Source organism: Ambystoma mexicanum, chromosome 9 (genome assembly GCF_040938575.1).
Source record: "Ambystoma mexicanum isolate Mex_15411 chromosome 9, UKY_AmexF1_1, whole genome shotgun sequence".
NCBI classification, from domain to species: Eukaryota; Metazoa; Chordata; class Amphibia; order Caudata; family Ambystomatidae; genus Ambystoma; species Ambystoma mexicanum.
Genome location: NC_090931.1, coordinates 1,539,802,037 through 1,539,823,687, shown reverse-complemented (window position 1 = coordinate 1,539,823,687; position 21,651 = coordinate 1,539,802,037). Strand labels below are relative to the sequence as shown.

The following is a 21,651-nucleotide window of genomic DNA, read 5'->3' as shown; positions in this document are numbered from 1 at the left end:
GATGGGGGGCTAGGGGTGTCCCATGTGGCAGGGTATGCCTGTGGCCTGTGGTGATGGGGGCTGGGGTGTTTCATGTGGCAGGGGGTGCCTGCGGGCTCGGGTGATGGGGTGTGTGTGTCCCGTCAGGAGGGGTCTGCATACAGTGGATTTGTGCGGGTTTCGCGTGTTGTGTTGGAGTGAATGGCATACTTCTGGGTACGCGCCGAGTTGCCATGCGATTTGGCTGGGGTGGGGACGGGGTACGCGCTGAGTTTCCACACGATTTGGCTGGGATCTGGGGTACACGCAGAGTTTCCACGCGATTTAGCTGGGGTGCGGACGGGTTACACGCTGAGTATCCAGGTGATTTGGCTGCTGTGCAGACGGGGTACGCGCTGAGTTTCCACGCAATTTGGCTAGAAATAGAATGCACTAGCCCGCAAAAACAACAGCTTCACCGGGTGAATGCATCAACATATTAGGGATTTCATGACTTGATTAGGTAGGAAGAAGACCAGAAAACAGAATGTCCAATGAACAAGCAAAACATCTCATGGGATGGTCATTTTAGGACACTAGCCACGTTTAGTAGCCAGACGCATTAAACGCGAATGTGCACAATGAAAATATAGCAAAAATTGTAAAAATGTGTCTGCTGCCACCAGCCTTTCTTTAGCCACATAGAAATAACCAAAAATCCCCTTGGTAAAAGTCTAGGCTGATACAAAAATATCCCCAGCGCACAGCATTGTAAAATGCTGTGTGTATTGTTGAAAAGTTACCCAAGCAGGTAAAAAGTAAAAGACTAAAAGGGAAACAGTTTCCCAGTACCGACAGTCTGAAGGGCTAATCAGTCTCCCAATGACAAAATGCGCAAACAGGCCAAGGAAAGGCTTGACTTCTCTGTAAAAAATCAGGACAGGTTAAAAACAAAAGCAAAACGTTCAGGGGTCCATAGAATATGGAGGGAAAGTCGCCTAAAAAACATCTTACCCAACATTCAACCTTCGACCCTCAGACTACAGACAGAGGGATCTAGTCCACCCCGGATGGGTTTCCTGTTCCAGTCGGGTTATACATTCTGGACAGGCCATCAGCATTGCTATGCTGCACACATGGTTTACGCTCAATGGTGAAGTCAAAGCCTTGAAAACATATGGACCACCTGAGCAATTTAGGGTTCTCTCCATACATGTTCATCATCCACGTTAAGGGTTTATGGTCTGTTTGGACAGTGAAGTGAGTCCTATAGAGGTAGGATCTCCACTTCAGTAGACTCCAATCTATGGGAAAAAACTCCTTTTCCACAGTTGCCTACCTGAGCTCTCTGTCCATAGGCCTGCGGCTAATACAACATATAGGATATGGTCCCTACCTTTGTCATCTAACTGTGCAAGGACAGCACTTATCCCAGTGTCAGAGACATCTGGCTGCACAAGGAAAGGTCTCAGGTCATCCGGTGCCCTGAGAACAGGGGCCTGACAAAGGGAATTCTTCAGGCTTTGGAAGGGCATCTCACACTCTTCTGACCAAGAATCTCTCTTAGGTTTCTTTGGAGTAGTGTGTGCAGTCAGAGGGGCAGCTATGGTGCCATAAAGTTTCTGTAGCACCCAGTAGTCCCCGTGAGGCCTAGACAAGTTCTCACTTGGTTTTGGGTCGTGGGGGGTTGCCTTGTACAGCATGTACTTGGCAAGAGCCTGATTCATGCCCCCACCAACCTCATGCCCAAGGTAGGTCACTGAACCCATACCATTCTAGCACTTGGTACCCTTTATGGTCATGTCAGCCTTCTGAAAAGCCCGTAACACAATCTCCAGGTGTCTAACATGTTCCTCCCAAGTGGGACTGAATACTGCTATGTCATTCCATGCAGAATTCATCCAACCCATTCAGAACATTGTTTACCAGTCTTTGGGAAGTGGCAGGTGCATTCTTCAACCCATAGGGTAATACCCTGAATTGGTTAAGTCTCTCAGGTGTTGAACGTGCCGTCTTTCCCATGGCATTCTCTGTCAGGGATATTTGTCAATACCCTGCAGTGTGGTCAAATGTGCTAAGGTACTTGGCAGCAACTAGCTTGTCCACCAACTCATCGGTTTGTGGAAGGGGGTGAGCATCTGTCTTGGTGACAGCATTCAGAGCTCCATAGTCCATGCAGAATCTCAAATCTGATGCACCTGCTTTTGGAACCAGAACCACAGGACTGGACCATGTCAACTAGAGGCATCTATCACCCCTAGATCTGACATTCTGTTGACCTCACTTTATCTGACATCGTATAGCTCCTACATTTGTTAAGCACACAGTCTCCAGTATCAATGCCATGCTTGCACAAAGTTGTCAAGCCTGGAGTGATTGTGACAAGGGGGAAACTGCTTAAGCAAAGTCTTCACCTCACTTTGTTGCTGAGGAGTCAGAGGCAGGGCGAGGTTCAGATTCCTCTTCCTCCCACCTCACTTTGTTCCTGAGGAGGGCGAGGTTCCGATTCCTCTTCCTCCCACCTCACTTTGTTGCTGAGGAGTCAGAGGCAGGGCGAGGTTCAGATTCCTCTTCCTCCCACCTCACTTTGTTGCTGAGGAGTCGGAGGCAGGGCGAGGTTCAGATTCCTCTTCCTCCCACCTCACTTTGTTCCTGAGGAGTCGGAGGCAGGGCGAGGTTCAGATTCCTCTTCCTCCCACCTCACTTTGTTGCTGAGGAGTCGGAGGCAGGGCGAGGTTCAGATTCCTCTTTCTCCCACCTCACTTTGTTGCTGAGGAGTCGGAGGCAGGGCGAGATTCAGATTCCTCTTCCTCCCACCTCACTTTGTTGCTGAGGAGTCAGAGGCAGGGCGAGGTTCAGATTCCTCTTCCTCCCACCTCACTTTGTTGCTGAGGAGTCGGAGGCAGGGCGAGGTTCAGATTCCTCTTCCTCCCACCTCACTTTGTTGATGAGGAGTCGGAGGCAGGGCGAGGTTCAGATTCCTCTTCCTCCCACCTCCCTTTGTTGCTGAGGAGTCGGAGGCAGGGCGAGGTTCAGATTCCTCTTCCTCCCACCTCCCTTTGTTGCTGAGGAGTCAGAGGCAGGGCGAGGTTCAGATTCCTCTTCCTCCCACCTCACTTTGTTGCTGAGGAGTCAGAGGCGGGGCGAGGTTCAGATTCCTCTTCCTCCCACCTCACTTTGTTGCTGAGGAGTCAGAGGCGGGGCGAGGTTCAGATTCCTCTTCCTCCCACCTCACTTTGTTGCTGAGGAGTCAGAGGCAGGGCGAGGTTCAGATTCCTCTTCCTCCCACCTCACTTTGTTGCTGAGGAGTCGGAGGCAGGGCGAGGTTCAGATTCCTCTTCCTCCCACCTCACTTTGTTGATGAGGAGTCGGAGGCAGGGCGAGGTTCAGATTCCTCTTCCTCCCACCTCCCTTTGTTGCTGAGGAGTCGGAGGCAGGGCGAGGTTCAGATTCCTCTTCCTCCCACCTCCCTTTGTTGCTGAGGAGTCAGAGGCAGGGCGAGGTTCAGATTCCTCTTCCTCCCACCTCACTTTGTTGCTGAGGAGTCAGAGGCGGGGCGAGGTTCAGATTCCTCTTCCTCCCACCTCACTTTGTTGCTGAGGAGTCAGAGGCGGGGCGAGGTTCAGATTCCTCTTCCTCCCAAGTCACTTTGTTACTGAGGAGTCAGAGGCAGGGCGAGGTTCAGATTCCTCTTCCTCGCTGTCTGAAGATAGAAGCAGGACTCCCATTTCAACCCCAGGGATTAATGTATTCAGTCTATTTACATGAAACACTTTAGTAGCCTCTCCAGGTCTCCCAAGGTTCACTAAATGGTTCACCTCACCTAGTTGCTCCACAATACGTTAAGGACCTGACCATTTCTCCCATAAAGCTCTAGGCCTTAGAGGATTCATGATTAGGATGTCTTAGACTGGAGTAAAATGAACAAGTAATGCCTTCTGGTCATAGCAGTGTTTTACCAAAGCCTCACCAGCCTTTGGCTTATCATTGGCCTGAGCCATCAGTAAGGACATCCTCTTCCGCAAGCCTTGCACAAAGTCCACTACATTTGTAGTGACTGGAGGAGTGAGTATCTTGCATCCTTCCTTGAGTTTAGTAAGGGGTCCCCTGATAGGGTGACCAAATAGAAGTTCAAACGAGCTAAAGCAAAACCCTTCTTGAGGTACCTCTCTTTAGGCAAACAAGCATGACATCGGAGATCTAACTTCATCCTCTTGGGCTCTTTAAGATCTCCAATGATTCTTTTGAGAGTTATATTGAATCTCTCTTATAGGCCATTAGCCTGTGGACATGCAGATGAAAACGTGCACGATACCCCCCCCCCCACCCCCAATTCCGTCCACATGGTCTGCATGTACTTGGACATTAAGTTGCTGCCTCTGTCAGACACAACTTCTTTAGGGAAGCCAACCCTAGCAAAGATGCCCAGTAATGCTGTAGCAGCTGACCGAGCAGTCACTGTCTTCAGCATATCTGGTGGCATGATCAACTACCACTAAGTTAAACCTAATGCCATAGGATGTTGGAGGGACAAGGCAACCAAAGTCTATCCCTACCCACTCAAATGGTATACCCACTAAAGGTAGGGGTACCAATGGAGCCTGGATTTATGAACCACATTTGCCATAAATGTGACAAGTAGCACTCCTACAGTGGCTTCCTACTTATGCACCCATTTTAGGCCAGTAGAAGTGCACGCTCAACCTCTCCTTAGCCTTCTTGATACCAAGATGACCTGCCAATTGCTGGAGGCAGGGTCTCACCTGAAGGAGAACCACCAAGATTGCTTCTAGGTTGCTCTTAGTTAACTGCCCTTAGAAGCCGTGGACATTTGACAGAGTTTTTAACCATTTCTATCTAATTGGTTATTATTTTGGGGTTGCTCTGTATGCACTCATTGTTTCCAGGCTTACCAATCCACACAGCACCATGCTTTCGAGTATGATTGTACATTTTAATGGGCCACAATGGCCACACCAATATTGCTGATTGGTTAAAGCTAATCGTAATTGTTGACAAGTGAATCGAAGAGAAGGATGCTGGGTATCTACTCAACTACTTTATTGATAATAATCGTGACTGCATACTGCTTGACTATCATTTCTAATACTCATTATCGCTACATGAAAATACATATGCACAAATGTTAAACAAGAGAGTAAGAGCATTCGTAATATGTTTCCATTTATCAGAAAAAAAAAACACTAAATTGCAAGGGCAAATTGTTATTTGTTAGGTGATAATAACATATGGAAGATATAGTGATAACATCTGCTGTTTCTCATACACACAAGGGTACGAAGCATTGGTTCCTAGATACTCTAGAGATGCACCCACAACAACATTGCTGTCCAAGGTTACCAGACATTTGGTCGAAAAAAATGGTCGAATTTTTTTTTATTTTTACTTTTTTTTGTTTTTGGGGGGGTCCCCCCCTCCAACCCCCTTTTTTTTCTAAAAAACCCTTTTTTCCCTAAACGAAAACCTAAAAAATATATATATAAATAAAAAAAAAAATCGACCATTTGGTTTTCGACCAAATTCCGTCGACCATTTGTCTTTCGACCAAATGTCCGGACACCGCTGTCCAATATACCGACATGTGACCAGGGAGGCCATTGCCAGTGCGATTAGCACCTTAGCAATAATCTCGCTATTCTATTCGAAGACAATTTAGCAAAACATTGTTCACAATTTTATTTTATAGTTAGGCAACACATGTGCGAATACATGTAGGAATTCCAAAGTTATTTTAATGTGAAGACAAATCAAACAAGTGAAACAAAGTCCAATGCATTTCAGACTAGAAACGTCCTTCTTTAGGGACATGATAACGTGTCTGTTAAAATCCCACCTGAAGTTCAATTGTTCAGCACAAATCGTATTTCCAAAGGAGCCCCTTGAGAACAGTGTAAATGTCATGTACACGCCCACTTAATGAACACGCTCATGTATGTAAGCTAGTCAGGTGCTTATGTGTTGTAGTTTCTCTTGCACCAAGTGCAGAGATTCAACTCTCTCCAGAGCCCTGCATCAGTTCCAGGTTGAGATTTTGCTCTTTTTTGGGGTGGAGGTTAAGCTTTGGCATGTAGGGTATTAAGAAAATCATGACAAGGGGATCGTCACGGTAGACATTAATTGTTGTGTGGTGCTGTCTAAGGAACAGTCTGAGTTTATTAAAGTTCTCAAAAGGGGTCTTACATCGGGCTTGGCCACACACATAATCCTATCAAGGGCAATTTGGTTCAATGATTTTCAAAACTGTGCCACATCGGATCTGAAGAACTGGGCCTTGAATTATAGGAGGGAGACCAGAACAGAGCGATGGGGCGGGTGTTCGGCTCAAATGTAGTGCAGGGGGATAATGTACCCCTAGCAGAGAATTTGGATGTCCTCGAACTGGATACCCTTGTACACATTTAGACTTGGGCTGGTAGACGAAGAAGAATGATGGCCTTTTAATGCCCAAGGGGGGGCCTTGCCCCATAGTCTTTATGACTGTATGAAAGGGAAGCATTACTGGAATGGGATGTTTGCCAGGTTCCATGTGATTATGGATTGCCCAATGAGTGATATTTGAGAGTTAGTCGGGTTGGGCCATTCACGATCAATCAGGAAGCCTGGGGAAAGATGACATTTGAAATATCCCTGGTGTTAGTAGGCAAGATGGTAATCTTAAGGTCAACGACAAGCAGGATGACACCAGGGGTGGAGGACTGGCATCTAGTGAAAAGATCCAGCACAAGGATCATAAGTGTGAATACAAGTGTAAAAAAACATGGGGTAAATTCTTGGGGTATAACCCCAAACACATTAGCATTCCACGGTTAAATACTAATCAGCAGCCGTTCATGTGCTTATTTGTTGTACTTTTTTTCACTGTGCATGTGACCCCTCTCATCATCTTTTCTGTACCAACTCTAATTTAATTTTAAAAATGCGCATTGTTTAGTAGAATTTTTAGGTTTATTCCCAAGATAGCATCATCTGCATTAATTCTGAGTCAGGAATTGCTGGGTTCAAGTCCCTCACGCAGTGCAGGAGAGAAATCAGACTTTTCTGCTCAACACCTCCATCTAATCCTCCCATTCTACATCCCTCCCCATTCTGGCATGTATCCCCACCTACCCTTCTGGTGTTTTTCTTTGCCGTGTACATGATTCAAATGACAATAAACTTGAACATAATATTCTTTACGTTATGAAAGAGCGGGTCAGTTGCTTTTCAGGGTACAAATACTCAAAGGGTTAAAGCACTTGCCACACTCCAGGCGTTTGAAGGACCTTTTCACAGAATGGGTCCTCTGATGCCTACTCAGCACTGGGGAGTGTGTAAAGCTTAACTTGCACTCTGTACGCTCTTAGAGCTTCTCCCCGATATGGCAGCTCTGATGCCTCCCCATGGATGAGCTTTTTTGTACTCTGCACCATTGGGTCTTCTCCCAAGAATGGCCCTTGGATGGAATATGAGAGTGGATTTACAGAATCTTCACTTCAACTGTGTGGGTCCTCTAATGCCAGCTCACAGTAGAGGGGGGCCTGATTTTTTTCTTCCACTGTGTGCATTCAAAGGGCTTCTCCCCCCAGTATGGATCGTGCAATATTTGGTCATCTGTGATTTTAGAGTGAAGCTTTTCCCACATTCCGTACACTGATATGGTTGCCACTGAGTATGGATCGTCTGATGCAGGGCCAGATGTGACTTTTGAATTAACCTCTTCCCACATTCCGTACACTGATAGGGTCGGTCCCCAGTATGGCTCTTCTGATGCTAACGCAGATGTGAGTTGTTAGTGAAGCTTTTCCCACACTCTGTACACTGGCATGGTCGGTCCCCAGTGTGCATCTTATGATGGCGGTACAGACGTGTTCTCAGAAAGAAACTTTTGCTACACTCCGTACACCGATACGGTCCGTCCCCAGTGTGGCTCTTCTGATGCTGGTCCAGATGTGAGTTGTTAGTGAAGCTTTTCCAACACTCAGTACACTGATAGGGTCGTTCCCCAGTATGGATCTTTTGATGCAGGTATAGATGTGACTTTTGAAGGGAGCTTTTTCTACATTCAGTACACTGGTATAGTCCCACCCCAGTGTGGATCTTCTGATGGCAGTGCAGACGTGTTCTCAGAGAAAAGCGTTTGCCACATTCCGTAAACTGATAGGGTCCTTTCCCAGTATGGATCTTCTGATGGTCTTGCAGATTTGACCTGAGTGTGAAGCTTTTCCCACACTCAGCACACTGGTACGGTCGCCCCCATTATGGATCTTCTCATCGCTGTACAGACATGATCTCTGACTGAAGCTTTTCCCGCATTCTGTACACTGGTATGGTTGCACCCCAGTAAGGATCATCTGATGGCGGTTCAGAAAGGATCTGCGAGTGAAGCTTTTCCTACATTGTGTACACTGATATGGTTGCTACCGAGTATGGATCGTCTGATGCAGGGCCAGATGCGACTTTTGAATGAAGCTTTTCCCACATTCCGTACACTGATAGGACCGTTCCCCGGTATGGATCTTCTGATGGTCTTGCAGATGTGAGTTGTTAATAAAGCTTTTCCCACACTCAGTACACTGATATGGTCGCTCTCCAGTATGGATCTTTTGATGCAGGTATAGATGTGACTTTTGAATGAAGCTTTTCCCACATTCCGTACACTGGTATGGTCGGTCCCCAGTGTGGATCTTATGATGGCGGTACAGACGTGTTCTCAGAGAGAAGCTTTTGCCACATTCCGTACACTGATAGGGTCGTTCCCCAGTATGTATCTTCTGATGGTCTTGCAGATTTGAGCTCTGAGTGAAGCTTTTCCCACACTCAGTACACTGGTATGGTCGCTCCCCAGTATGGATCTTCTGATGGCGGTACAGACGTGATCTCTGACTGAAGCTTTTCCCACATTCTGTACACTGGTATGGTCGCTCCCCAGTATGGATCATCTGATGGCGGTTCAGAAAGGATCTGTGAGTGAAGCTTTTCCCACATTCCGTACACTGGTAGGGTCGCTCCCCAGTATGGGTCATCTGATGGCGGTTCAGAAAGGATCTGTGAGTGAAGCTTTTCCCACATTCCATACATTGGTAGGGCTGTTCCTCTGTAAGGATCTTCTGGGGCTTGTACAATGCTGAGCTTGGAGTGAAGCTTTTCTCACATTCTGTACACTGCTGTGGTCCCTCTTCAGTATGGATGTCAAGATGTGGGCATACATTTGCACTTTGTGTAAAGCTTTTGTCACCTTCTGTACATTGGTAGGGTTGATCTCCTGTATGGATCTTCTGGGGTCCGTATGGTGCCGAGCTCCGAGTGAAGCTTTTCTCATATTCCGTACACTGCTGTGGTCTCTCCCCAGTATGGATGTTAAGATGTGGGCATACATTTGAGCTTTGTGTGAAGCTTTTGTCACCTTCCACACATTGGTAGGGTTGTTCCCCTGTATAGACCTTCTGGGGCCCGTACGGTGCTGAGCTCTGAGTGAAGCTTTTCTCACATTCCGTACACTGCTGTGGTCTCTCCCCAGTATGGGTGTTAAGATGTGGGCATACATTTGCACTTTGTTTAAAGCTTTTGTCACCTTCCGTACATTGGTAGGGTTGTTCCCCTGTATGGATCTTCTGGGGCCCGTACAGTGCTGAGCTCTGAGTGAAGCTTTTCTCACATTCCGTACACTGCTGTGGTCTCTCCCCAGTATGGGTGTTAAGATGTGGGCATACATTTGCACTTTGTTTAAAGCTTTTGTCACCTTCCGTACATTGGTAGGGTTGTTCCCCTGTATGGATCTTCTGGGGCCCGTACAGTGCTGAGCTCTGAGTGAAGCTTTTCTCACATTCCGTACACTGCTGTGGTCTCTCCCCAGTATGGGTGTTAAGATGTGGGCATACATTTGCACTTTGTGTAAAGCTTTTGTCATCTTCAGAACACTGGTAGGGTCGTTCCCCCGTATGGATATTCTGGGGGCCGTACGATGCGGAGTTCGGAGTTTTGTCACCTTCGGAACACTGGTCTGATCCATCTCCTATGTGAGATTTCTGATGCTGCATCAGGTTAGCCACAGAATTAAAGAGCTTACCACATTCAGTGCATTTGTGGGGCATTTCCACAGTATGGGTAGTGCGATGTCGGATCATATTTGTCTTGTGAGCGAAGCTTCTCCCACACTCCATACACTGATAGGGTCGTTCCCCAGTATGGATCTTCTGATGCACGGACAGATTTGAGTTCTTAGTGAAGCTTTTCTCACATTGCGTACACTTAAATGGCCGCTCACCTGTATGGCTCCTCTGATGCTGGGATAAATGTGAGGGCTTTGTGTAGCTTTTATCACACTCTGTACACTTATAGGGTCTCTCAATTTTGTGGGATCTCTTGTGTGTAATTAGATCCGTCCTGTTATGGAACCTCTTCCCACAGACACGGCAAGTAAATGCTTTACCCTTTAGGTGGACCCTCATATGTATCATGAGTTGGGAGTGCTCGATAAAGCTCTGATCACAGTACGTGCATCCTCTGGGGTTCATTTGCGTGTTCTTTGTTTGGGTTCCATTTTCTGTTGAAGGAAGCAGATGTGCAAGGTGTTATTTCATGTCATCGTACAGCTGAAAAATGTATAGATCTGGGATAGAGCTGTGAGTTCTTCCTACTTCCCTCAAACATGAGGGGATAATCTCTTACAGAATCCATTTATCCCCTGTCCACCAGATAACTTTTAGCCCAAGAAAAACTATTTTGATACCTAAACAGCATTTCTAAAGGTATACTCTAAAACAAATACTAATAAAATATATGCTGTTGAGTATTCCTCTGTCCAGGGCATTGAAATAAACAAAATATAATTGGTAGGCAAATTCTGAAATAATTTTAAATCATAATAATCACCATATCCTGATATGAAATTAATTGCACTGTAGGATAAATTGGGAAGACCTTAATATACATCTCACTTTTACCATATAATCTCAGAAAATTAAAGAAAATACAGTTAAAAAAGTAAAATGCATGATGGCGGTTTGATCCAGGATGAAATTCAGGATGCCCTAGCAACTGTGCAGCCTGGCTCAGCCACTAGCAAGATCCTATCCATGCAGTGCATCGAATTGATGAGCGTCTTCCAGACCGCCGCTCTGGACAAAGGAAACCAATACACTGAAGTCACAGAAGAACTTACCCCTATGGAGAATGGTCGAATAACACATGCTTGGAAACAATAGCTACTTTGTGTGACACTGTCCCTTAAAGAGTTCAGGAAAACGACACAGCTCGGAGACGGAACAAGTTACTTACCTGTAACTGTTGTTCTGCAGCATGGGTCTGGCATGGATTCACACGCACATGAATATGCCCTGTCATCCGGCTGGGAATCCTCAGAAAAAGAAAAAACAATTTCACTTTCGTTTATAAACTGTCTTTCTCCTCTAAACCAATCACTGAGCTCTGGGTCATACGGCCCCCAACCAATGACTGTCCTCTCCCTAAGCCCCTCCTCTGGCAGCCATCTTTAGATTTGGTAGCACCTAAAATGGCAGTATGACCAAGAAGAGACAGTGAGGGGCAGGAGGGAGGGTGTGGATGTGAATCCATGCCAGACCCATGCTGGAGAACAACAGTTACAGGTAAGTAACTTGTTCCTTCTCCAGCATGGGGTCTGGCAGGGATTCACATACTCATGAATAAACAATACACAGCAGTACATACATAAACAACCATGGGAGGTGGCAAGGCACAACAGAAGCAATTACTCTTACCTCCTCACCAGGCCCACCTTCAAGCGAACAGGTTGCATAGCACTGCTTGGCTGACTCTGGAATCCTCCCTGGAATCCCTGTTGATGCAGTAGAATTTCAGGAAGGCGTGCATAGACCTCCACGTAGCAGCCCTGCAGATGTCTAGCAGGGGCACACCAGACAGGAACGCCGTCGTTGCAGCGATCTCTCTGGTAGAACGTGCTCTTGGACGGCCAGGCAGCAGTCGATTTGCCAACCGGTGACATTGAGTGATGCAGCCGGAGAGCCACCTGGAGATGGAAGCCTTGGACAAGGTCTTCCCATTGTTCACAGGACCAAAGTTCACAAAAAGCTGAGAAGTCTCCCGGAAACTTCTTTGTGCGGGCTACATAAAACTTCCGCGCTCAAGCCACATCCAGCGAGTGCAAAGTCCTTTCAGCCGGCAATGAAGGCGTTGGAAAAAACACAGAACACCAAGGGCTCGGTGAGATGAAATTCCGATGGAACCTTGGGCATGAAAGAGAGGTGTGTCTGCAGCACCACCCTCATCTTGTGGAAAGTGAAGTAAGGCTGCTTGCAGGACAGGACCTGCATCTCACCTACTCTCCTGGCAGAGGTGATGGCCAAGAGGAAAGCTGTCTTCCAATACTGGAACTTAAGCAGAGCTTGCTGCATCGGCTCTAATGGGGCACCCATGAGCCTAGTCAGTACCACATTGAGTTCCCACGCCGGGGTAGGCGCCTTCACCGATGGGAAGGAATGAAACAGTCTTCTGATGAACTTCTTCACTAGACGGAGCGACCAAAGAGAAGACCGTCCCAGAGACCTGGTGTAGCAGGAGATGGCTGCTAGATGTACCATGATGGCAGCGTGCACCAGCCCTGATTTAGCCAATGACATGTACGGAAGGACTTGGGGGGCAGAGACCCTTGGAGGGCTAATCTTCTGCGACCGGCACCAAGTCGCGAAAAGCTTCCATTGGTGTCTGTAACACTTCAGAGTCGATGACGCCCTGGCCTTGGCAAAGACCTCCCTGCAGTCCGCAGGCAGCTCGTACCCACCAAATGTCAATGTTGCAGGAGCCAGGCCTTCAGGTTCAGCGATCCTGGTGTGTGTGGAGGATTGAACCTCCTTCCCTGGCAAGAAGATCCACGACCACTGGTAGTGTGACTGGAGGGGACGCTGACAGGCTGAAAAGGTCCGGGTACCAGATTTGTCTCGGCCACGCAGGCGCGGCAAGGATCATCCTACACCAGCACTGTCTGAGTTGACTGATGACTCATAGTAGCAGCGGCAACGGAGGGAACGTGTACAGGAACAGGCCTTCCCAAGGGAAGGACAATGCGTTCCTCCATGCTCCCTGGCTGGGGGAACCTGCTGGTGAAACTCTGGCACTTGGTGTTTGTTGCCATCGCAAAGAGATCGATCTGGGGACAGCCTCAACTGAGGAAGAGGTTGTCCACTTGATCCTGCCAAAGCTCCCATTCGTGGCAAGAGCACAGCTCCCTGCTGAGGGAGTTGGTGACAGTTTTTTTGCCTCCTGTCAGGTGAAAAGGAATGAGGAAAATCCCCGGGGCGATGGCCCAGTGCCACAACTCCTGCGCCTCTCTGGCGAGCGCTGGGGACCTGGTGCCCCCCTGCTTCCAGATGTAAAACATTGTGGTGGTATTGTTCGTGAAGACTCTTACCATCTTGCCCTTGAGGGATGGCAAAAATGACTAGAGAGCCCAAAATACAGCCCGTAGTTCCAGGACGTTGATGTGTAGCTCCTTCTCCACCGGAAGCCACAGGCCTCTGGCGTGGAGACGTCCAGTGTGCTCCCCACCCCTCCAGGAAAGCGTCCGTAGTGACCGTCTCCTGGTAAGCGGGGCTCTGGAAGTCTATGCCTCCGACTATGTTGTCGCTCAACGGAACTCTCGTCGAGCACGATCCTGTCCTTGAAACTTCCGGACACATGGACGCATCCGCAGCCTGTTGAGTTGGACCAGGTAGATACATGACGACATCATGCCGAACAGTGGCTTAATGGCCCTTACGGTGGCAATCTTTAGTGCCAAAAGTCATTGCACCATGCCCAAAATGGCCGCTATCCACTAGGCAGGATACTGTGGTAAGCCTGGACCCCAGGAGCAGAGCCTTCTGCAATGGAATCAAGCACGATTTTGCATAGTTCACCGAGAACCCCAGATCCCTCAGCGATCACATGGCCCTCTCCGTGTGATCGACGGCGACGTCCTTCGACTTGGCCCGGATGAGCCAGTCATCAAGGGAAGGGTACACAGGAATTGCCTGTAGTCCTAGGTGGGCCGCCACTGGTGCCAGACACTTCATAAAGACGCGGGAGAGCCATTAACTGGTAATGCTTCCCTTGTACGACAAAGCGCAGGAACTTGCAATGTTTGACCTGAATGAGGACGTGTCCTCTAGATCCGACGACAGAAACACTCCCTCCTCCAGTTGGCCGAGCATGTGCTGCAACATGACCATCCTGAATTTCTGGGACTTGATGTACTTGTTGAGTCGTCGTAGGTCGAGAATGGGCCTCCAGCCCCCGGTCTTGTTTCTTACTAGAAAGTATCTTGAGTAAACCACAGGGCCCCGGAGTTGCTTCGGAACCAGCTAGGTTGCCCTTTTTCTTAACATGGCCCATACCTCCAGCAGCAGCTGTGGGATGTGTTGTTCCTGCCGGGCCACCGGTGGTATTTGTGGACACTTTTGCTGAAACTCCAATGTGGGTCCGTGGGTGAGAGCATCCAGCACCCATCGATCGGTGGAGAGGTTTTCCCACACACTAACGAAGTTTGCCAGGTGGCCTCCCACCATGGTGCAGGGGTGGAGGCTGGCGGTAAGAGGACGATCCCCCACCAAAACTCGTCATAGATCTCCCCGGCTTTCCTCCTGAGGGACGAAAGGACAGATGGTGCTGTTGCAGCGTGCCCAGGACACGGGCCATCTCCATGTCGATCTTCATGGCCTGAAGAGATTCATTGATGGCCTTTCCAAAAAGGTTGTCTCTGTCGAACGGCAGGTCCTGGACACTCGTCTGGACTTCCTGTCAGAAGTTGGTGGCTTTCAGCCAGCAACGGCGACAGAGGCAAACCCTGTTTCCCCATCTGGCAGAATCCGGTGTCCGCAATGTCCAGGGCCACAGGAAATTGCATGGTCCGACGCCACCGCACCTTCCTGAAGGATCTCCATTGCCGCTATCCGCTTGTCCTCGGGGAGGAAGTCCAGAATCAGAGCCATCTTGTACCATAGCTCCCGGTCGTACCTGGCCAAGACCGCTAAGGCATTGGCCACCTTGACCGTCATTGCTGCTGAGCAGATGACTTTCTGTCCTACAGTGTCCAATTTCTTCCCCTTGCCATCCAGGGGGACAGAGGTTAACGACAGGTTGGATGACTTCTTCCTCACTGCGGCTGAGACCACCAACTCCAGCAATGGTTGTGACCGCAGACATTTGGGTGAAGATTCCGCCACCCAGTATTTCTTTTCTAGCTGGTCCCTCTTCGCTGGGGCTGAGGAGGGGGTTCTTCAGCAGCGCCAACCCCTCATCCCAGACATCGCACAGGAGCAGTAACGACAGAATGTTCTTCCTTTTCACCTCCCGGTACTGATAAAGGAAGCACTCCTTCTCCTCCGGGGTGAGCTGGAAGAGTTCCGACACACGGCCGATCATGGAGTGAAAGGATCTCACTTCGTCCGGCAGGGACGCCTTTGGTGGTGGAAAGATCCTGTCATCATCTGTGTCTGTCGTCACCGTGTCCGTAACTGGCGGGGGGGAAGAGGGCAGGGATGGTTGGAGTGGAGGTGTAGGGCATATTCTTTTCTTCGGCGGTGGTGGTCCCAGTGTCAACAGGGTTGTCGCTCGTGGTGTCGCCGGCAGTGTCGCCGGCAGTGTCGCTGGTGGTGCAGTCGGCATCCTCTTCTGAATCTTGACACCAATGCATGGAGGGTTGAGAGAATATCCTGCGACACGTATATAGGAGGTGCCTGGGGAACAGGGATGCTAGGCCTGGCACCTATGTCGTCGTTCCCACCGGCACTGTCACGTCGCAGTCGCTGCCTCCGGCAGGCATCTCCTCGACGTTCTCATCGTCGTCGCCATCGTCGTCGCCATCGTCACCACCACCACCTCCCCCTGGGCTGGTGTGGACGGAGACTATCTCTTCATCATCAGATGAAGAAATATCTGTGCCCTGGAGTTCCTCCAGGCCCCCCCTTTCCCTGGGGCCTGTTGGTTCGGCATCAGGCTGATGTCCAGCATCCTCTTTTACAGAGTTTTCTCCATTGGCTTGGCCGAAGCCTCCCACCTGAGAGGAAGGGCCCCCCTGGCCGCCACCGAGGTACCCTGGACCGGGTCAGCCCCTTTCACCTTTGAGAGGTTGACAGCCACCAGTTCAATAGAAGAGGACGATCTGGCCTGGGCCACCTGGGCCTTAACCAGCAGGCTGGACAACTTGTCCAGCTTGGCTGTCTCTGGTTTTTCTCTCAGCTTCCCCGGGGTAGCCGGCTTCCTCTTTGATGAAGAGCTTGAGCGATGGCTGCTGATGGAGAGGATGAACGCACCCTGACCGTCGCACGACTCGTATGCATGGGGACCCCGGCGGAAGCGGACTTGCAGTGCTTGGCCTTGTCTTGGGCGACCGTGGATGGAGCGCCCTCAAAGGACTTAGAAGCCCACTCTGGCTGTCTGGATCCGGATGAGGCATGCCCCTGTGAACCACCCGGGGTAGAGGACTTTGCCTTGAGCCACGTAGCCAGCCAGATGTGTCGATCCTTCATCATGCGCTTGGAGAAGCCACAGCAAATCTCGCAATCTTCCTCCTTGTGCGTCGGGTGAAGACAATACAGGCACTGGGAATGCTTGTCGTCCGTGAAAACATTCCGTAGGCCACAGCTGGTGCACAGCTTAAAGAGGGAAGCTCCGTCCTTCTCCTCTGACATGATCCAGTGTGGTGTAGGCCCGACGGCCTTCTGGAAAATTCTAAGAAGAAACACTCAACGATTTTGTCCTTGAGGGGCGATGAAAGGTCTTGAAAAAAGGAACCCCATTAATTGGAAGAACAAACGATGGAGCACACGGGCTCGATTGAACAAGATAGGGTTTCCTAGCCAAAAAAAGCGTTAAAAAACCCTGAAAGCTCTAAGAGCGAAACATGAGGACTCCTAACACTTGAACATGCAGTAAAAATGTGAAGATGGTTGCCAGAGGAGGGGCGTAGGGAGAGGACAGTCATTGGCTGAGGGCAGTAAAATCCAGAGCTCAGTGATTGGTTTAGAAGAGAAAGACAGTTTGTAAGTGAAAGTGAAACTGTTTTTTCTTTTACCGAGGATTCCAAGCCTGATGACAGGGAATATTCATGAGCATTTGAATCCATGCCAGACCCCATGCTGGAGAAAGTGGGAAAATCCTGTTTGAGTGCATCTAATTTTCTCCTGTGAGCCTCTTCATCGACTACCCAATCTTTGCAGGTCTACACATACACCAAGTTTGTATGAAAAGTTGCTGGATTCATAAATTTTGGGGCAACAAGTTACTATATCGACCTATAGTTAGCCATAAAACACTTGATATCCTTGGCCACGAAGCCTCGGGTGGCACTAAACCATTTCATAGATCAGGGGTCTGCAACCTGTGGCTCTAGAGAGGTTTTAGACTACTACTCGCATCATCCTCCACCATTTCCCCCTTTTCCTCCCCCTGGCACTTCTCTCCTTCCCTCTTCCCCACACTTGCGCGATCTGAATGACAAGGCCTAGTAAGATTGTAATTTTGTCCTCCGTATGTCTTCCCTTCCTTGTCTTGTCATGCCTCAAAACACTTGTGTACAGGCACGTTATAAATGCCACACCATATATCACAGAATATGCTGTCTAGGGCAGACAGGCGTTGTAGTCCCAAACATCTGGAGAGCCAAAGATTGCAGACCAATGCCATAGATGCCCCCCCCTGACCTCAGTGGCATCATGCATATGACCACTGCTTTGCCAATGCCATTCAAGAACATGATGAGTTCAACCACTTTAAGCTCAGTTATGCCCACAAGTGACAAGTGATTCTGGGGATGAGTTGGTAATACAGTCACAATCCTACAGCCCAACAAGCAACAAGTGAATTTTTCTCAGTACTCAACAATGCTGGGCTCCTGCGTTTATCAGAAAATCTCCCATAGTAGCCTCTGCAGTTCCTCCCATGGCTGCCATGCTGACTAAGACCCTGCCCGAATGTTAAGCATTTGTGGATGTATTCTCGCCAACGGAAGCTGAGAAACTGCTGCCAAAACCACACCCTTGGTTGCTAAATAGACCTTATTGGGGATCAGAAGATTCTGCATGGAAAACTCTACCCATCTGAGGAAGAGAGACACATTCTATTCCTCCATGTGGATGAATTCCTGCAGAAGGGGTTCCTTCCATCTCGCCCGCTGGCCTCAGGCTCAGAGAGCTCTGGCTTTGCATTGACTAGAGTGAGTCAATTCAGATAAAGATGAAGAACCGATCTCCACTGATGTTTGAGCAAGTTCTGAACGCCTCCAGGTGCACACGAGGCTGGATATACCAGAAGTGTACAATTGGGTATGGATTAGAAAAGGAGGCAAGTGGAAGACTGTATTCAACACCAAGTGCGGCCATTTCCAGTACACACTCATGCCTTTTGGCTTCTGTAATGTTGGCGCCTTTCAACACTTCATCAATGGTGTGCTCCATGACATTATCAGAGTTTATGTAGCTTTGTATCTGGATGGCGTACTCATCCTCTCCCACAACAGACAAGACCATGTCTGCACACACAGGAAGCCCTACACCAAATGTGAAAACACCAGCTGTACGCAAAACTGGAAAAGTGCCAGCTCCACACAAAGGAGTGGGGTTCTTGGGCTATCTGCCCATCTGCAAAAGGGTAAAGATGGAGTCGTCTTTGGGTGACCACAGCTACCAACTTTACAGAACTAAAGGGTATGCAGTAATAAAAGCACAGCAAGAATATCGCCTTTACAAAAAAATTGCGGCATAAATGCTGTGGTTTGACCTAGTAAAGGTGTACCCCATTATACCATTTAAGGGGAGCAGGGGCTGCAGGGGCGTCCCCACCCCCCTTAAATGGTATAATGGGTCTGGGGGTTACAGGGGTGTCCCCCTGCATCCTTTACATGGATTGTGGCGGCAAAACCACAGCCTTTTTGCTGCAATTTTTGGTGTAAACAGCCATTTTTGCCGCAATTTTAACACATGGAACCAACTAAAGTGATTCTTATGAGGGTGGATTCACAATGGAGTCATCTGTTGGGGGGGGGGGATTGCACCCAATGCAATTGCTTGTGGACAACATGAACCAGGCAATCATAAAGTAATCCAGATGCTTTAGCTTCCGGCATGGCGGTGAATGCTGTTTTTCCACTTGCTTCAACTACACTTTGTCCTACTGACCTGGCTCGACACGTGAAAGCAGATGCTTTGTCCCATATTAGCCCCAGCTCCATGAATCTGGTGGACCCACTATGCATTCTGCATCCTGTGCAAACTACCGCCATCTGGGCTCTGTCACAATTGGAGTAACAACTCACAGTTTCGCTTCACGTCCTGGAAGTAATCAAGCTTGCCAAGCAGCATCCAGAGTTGCAACCAACTCTTGAAGGCACATATTACATGCAAGATTATATATACATTCCCTAGCCAGAGGCTCGTCACAAACTCTGTAAGTGGTGTCACGATTCCAGGCTCTGTAGCCATCTAGGACAAAACAAGATGGTGCAATTATGGTTCTGGTGTACTCAGTCTGTGTAGAAAAGACAGAAATTTGACAACCACCCCCTGGGCTCGTACAAACTGTTCTGTAAGCAACTCCCTAAGCCAATTCACTTGATGGCATACATGGAACTATCTAACATATCAAACACTTCCAAGTACAGAGGCTTCACTGAAGAGAACCATAAAATCTGCTATCATCAGGAAGAAAGAGTGGTCTCTTTAAATAGAAATCCCCATTCTCTGCGATGAGTGCGTTAAAGGAATACTTGTCAAACAATAGAAGAGAGAGGAACGCATATTGAAGCAGGGGAGGTCCCCTGATAGCGCAACACTAGCTGGAGGCAGAGCCACAGGAGAACGCAGAGCCTGAGAAATTCAGCGCTGCCTAGGCCCAGCAAAGCAAACGTTGGAAGCCCAGCATGCAAGAGAGACAGAAAGCAGAGATGGCTGGAGTTGAAGATTCAGTGGTGGTGTGACCGCAAGATCGTCGTGATGGGCAGGCTGACTGTGCAACGACACTGACACCACCCTAGGGAAGCCGCAGCAAACTGCATGGCTCCCTGGCAAGATACGGAGAAACCGGAAGAAAGAACAGACCAGAATGAGCCGAGCATTAGACAGAGAATAGGAGAAGATTCCCGGCACGCAAGAATCCCACAGATGTACCAAAACAGTACATAAGGTAACAGGAAACCCAGGAGGAATGGGAGGCCAAAAGGCCCTCATTATATGCTCCAAGAAACTCGTCCCTATACAAGTGAGAAAAGCAGGGAACCAAGGTTAAGAAACTTGAACGGGCGATCAATAGAATTGGACATCCCGCAGAGGGAAATAAATAAAACGAGGATACCCTACCCTGGGAAGAAGGAAAGGTTAACCCCAGATCAAGAGTCCGAGAAACAATATGATGAGCTGAAGATCAAAGAAGCCTCTATGATAAATAAACCACAGCAGAGACCAGGCCATGAAAATATGAACAATGCGTGTCAAGGAAACGAGAATCATGCAAGGAACTTTACTTAGCCAGCTCATGCAAAGCCCATTAATATTGACCCAATGATTCAACAAGAGCCAAGTAAAGTCCATTATTTCATAAGTGAGCTACATAACCTGATGAGCCAAGCCACGAAAGACCATTTTAAAATTGCATGTTAAAGAGAAGACTAAAGTCTAAGAAGAGAGGTGCGTGAAGCACACATTAGAAGAAGGGAGTCATTCTCCTGACCCTAGGTTGTTAAGTTAGTGGTAGGATCAGTTAGTAGGGAATCCCCCATAGTGATAGGGATCGTGAGGCCTTCATGTTATTATTTAATTAATACGCCTTGTAAATGTCCTCCGAGACTCCCCGTCCTTCTGATCCGTCACGGCTGTCAAGGCGTGCACCATCCCACCCCAGTGCAAGCACTGGCTAAATATTCTTAACACCATTTGATCTTGGGTTTAGCTGTGATTGTTGACTTGAAGCTGCTAGTGCTTCTGCAATAGCACTATCTCATTGTTAAACACATTGTTGTACATCATGGCGAAAAGAAAGGCAACTACAAGTCTTTTACCTCACATCTCAGCAGAGAAAATAAATTGCAAAGCATCACAAAACCAGTGAGGAAAGCAAATAAATGAATGAATGAAATTGAACTCCTTCGGTACTCCCTCACTGTTGCACACAAGACCAATGGCTCTGTTGAGCCGGGAGGTCAACTGCCCGCAAGCCTCAAGGATAAAAATAGCATCAGCAAAGACATCCTAGTAGCAGAAGAAGACAGGCCTGTTCAGCATGCATGGATTGTGGGGTCTAGCAATAACAAGGGAGAAGGTTCCGTCCTATTTTCTAGTAGTAGAAGAAGACATTTGTAAGGGTGTCCCCAATTACGCTCCCACCAGAAGTAATACACCCCTCTAAGGGAATAAGGCCAAAAGTCTATCTTGAAAGGATGACAAGTTTAATCTTACAAAAATTAGGATGGTGGCAAAGGACTGTGCTGCCTGAATGGTCTTCTCCTGTCCCTCTTCCGTTCCTTCCTGCCACGGGGTGCCAGGCAGGTTGTTTATATAGTCCTGTCTTGCTGTAGTGGCATCATTGGATATGGATCATAGCTTCATCCAAAACCGTCCTTCTTCCATAACAGGGATGCTCCAAAGCCTTCTTTTCTTCATTGTCAGTGGTTTTTTGTCAGAACATGCTCCTCTACATTTTACTACCTTATTCAGAAACATACTGCAGCCC

General features: G+C 48.4%; 1 protein-coding gene across 1 annotated transcript in view; it reads right to left on the bottom strand.

The window, feature by feature from the left end:
* Positions 1-5,640: 5,640 nt before the first annotated feature.
* LOC138487577 (uncharacterized) overlaps positions 5,641-21,651 on the bottom strand; it is a 306,899-nt gene continuing 290,888 nt past the window's right edge. The window contains 1 exon segment of the mRNA XM_069614050.1: positions 5,641-10,501. Coding sequence (XP_069470151.1) covers positions 8,082-10,501 — 2,420 coding nt within the window. The 3' untranslated portion in view covers positions 5,641-8,081.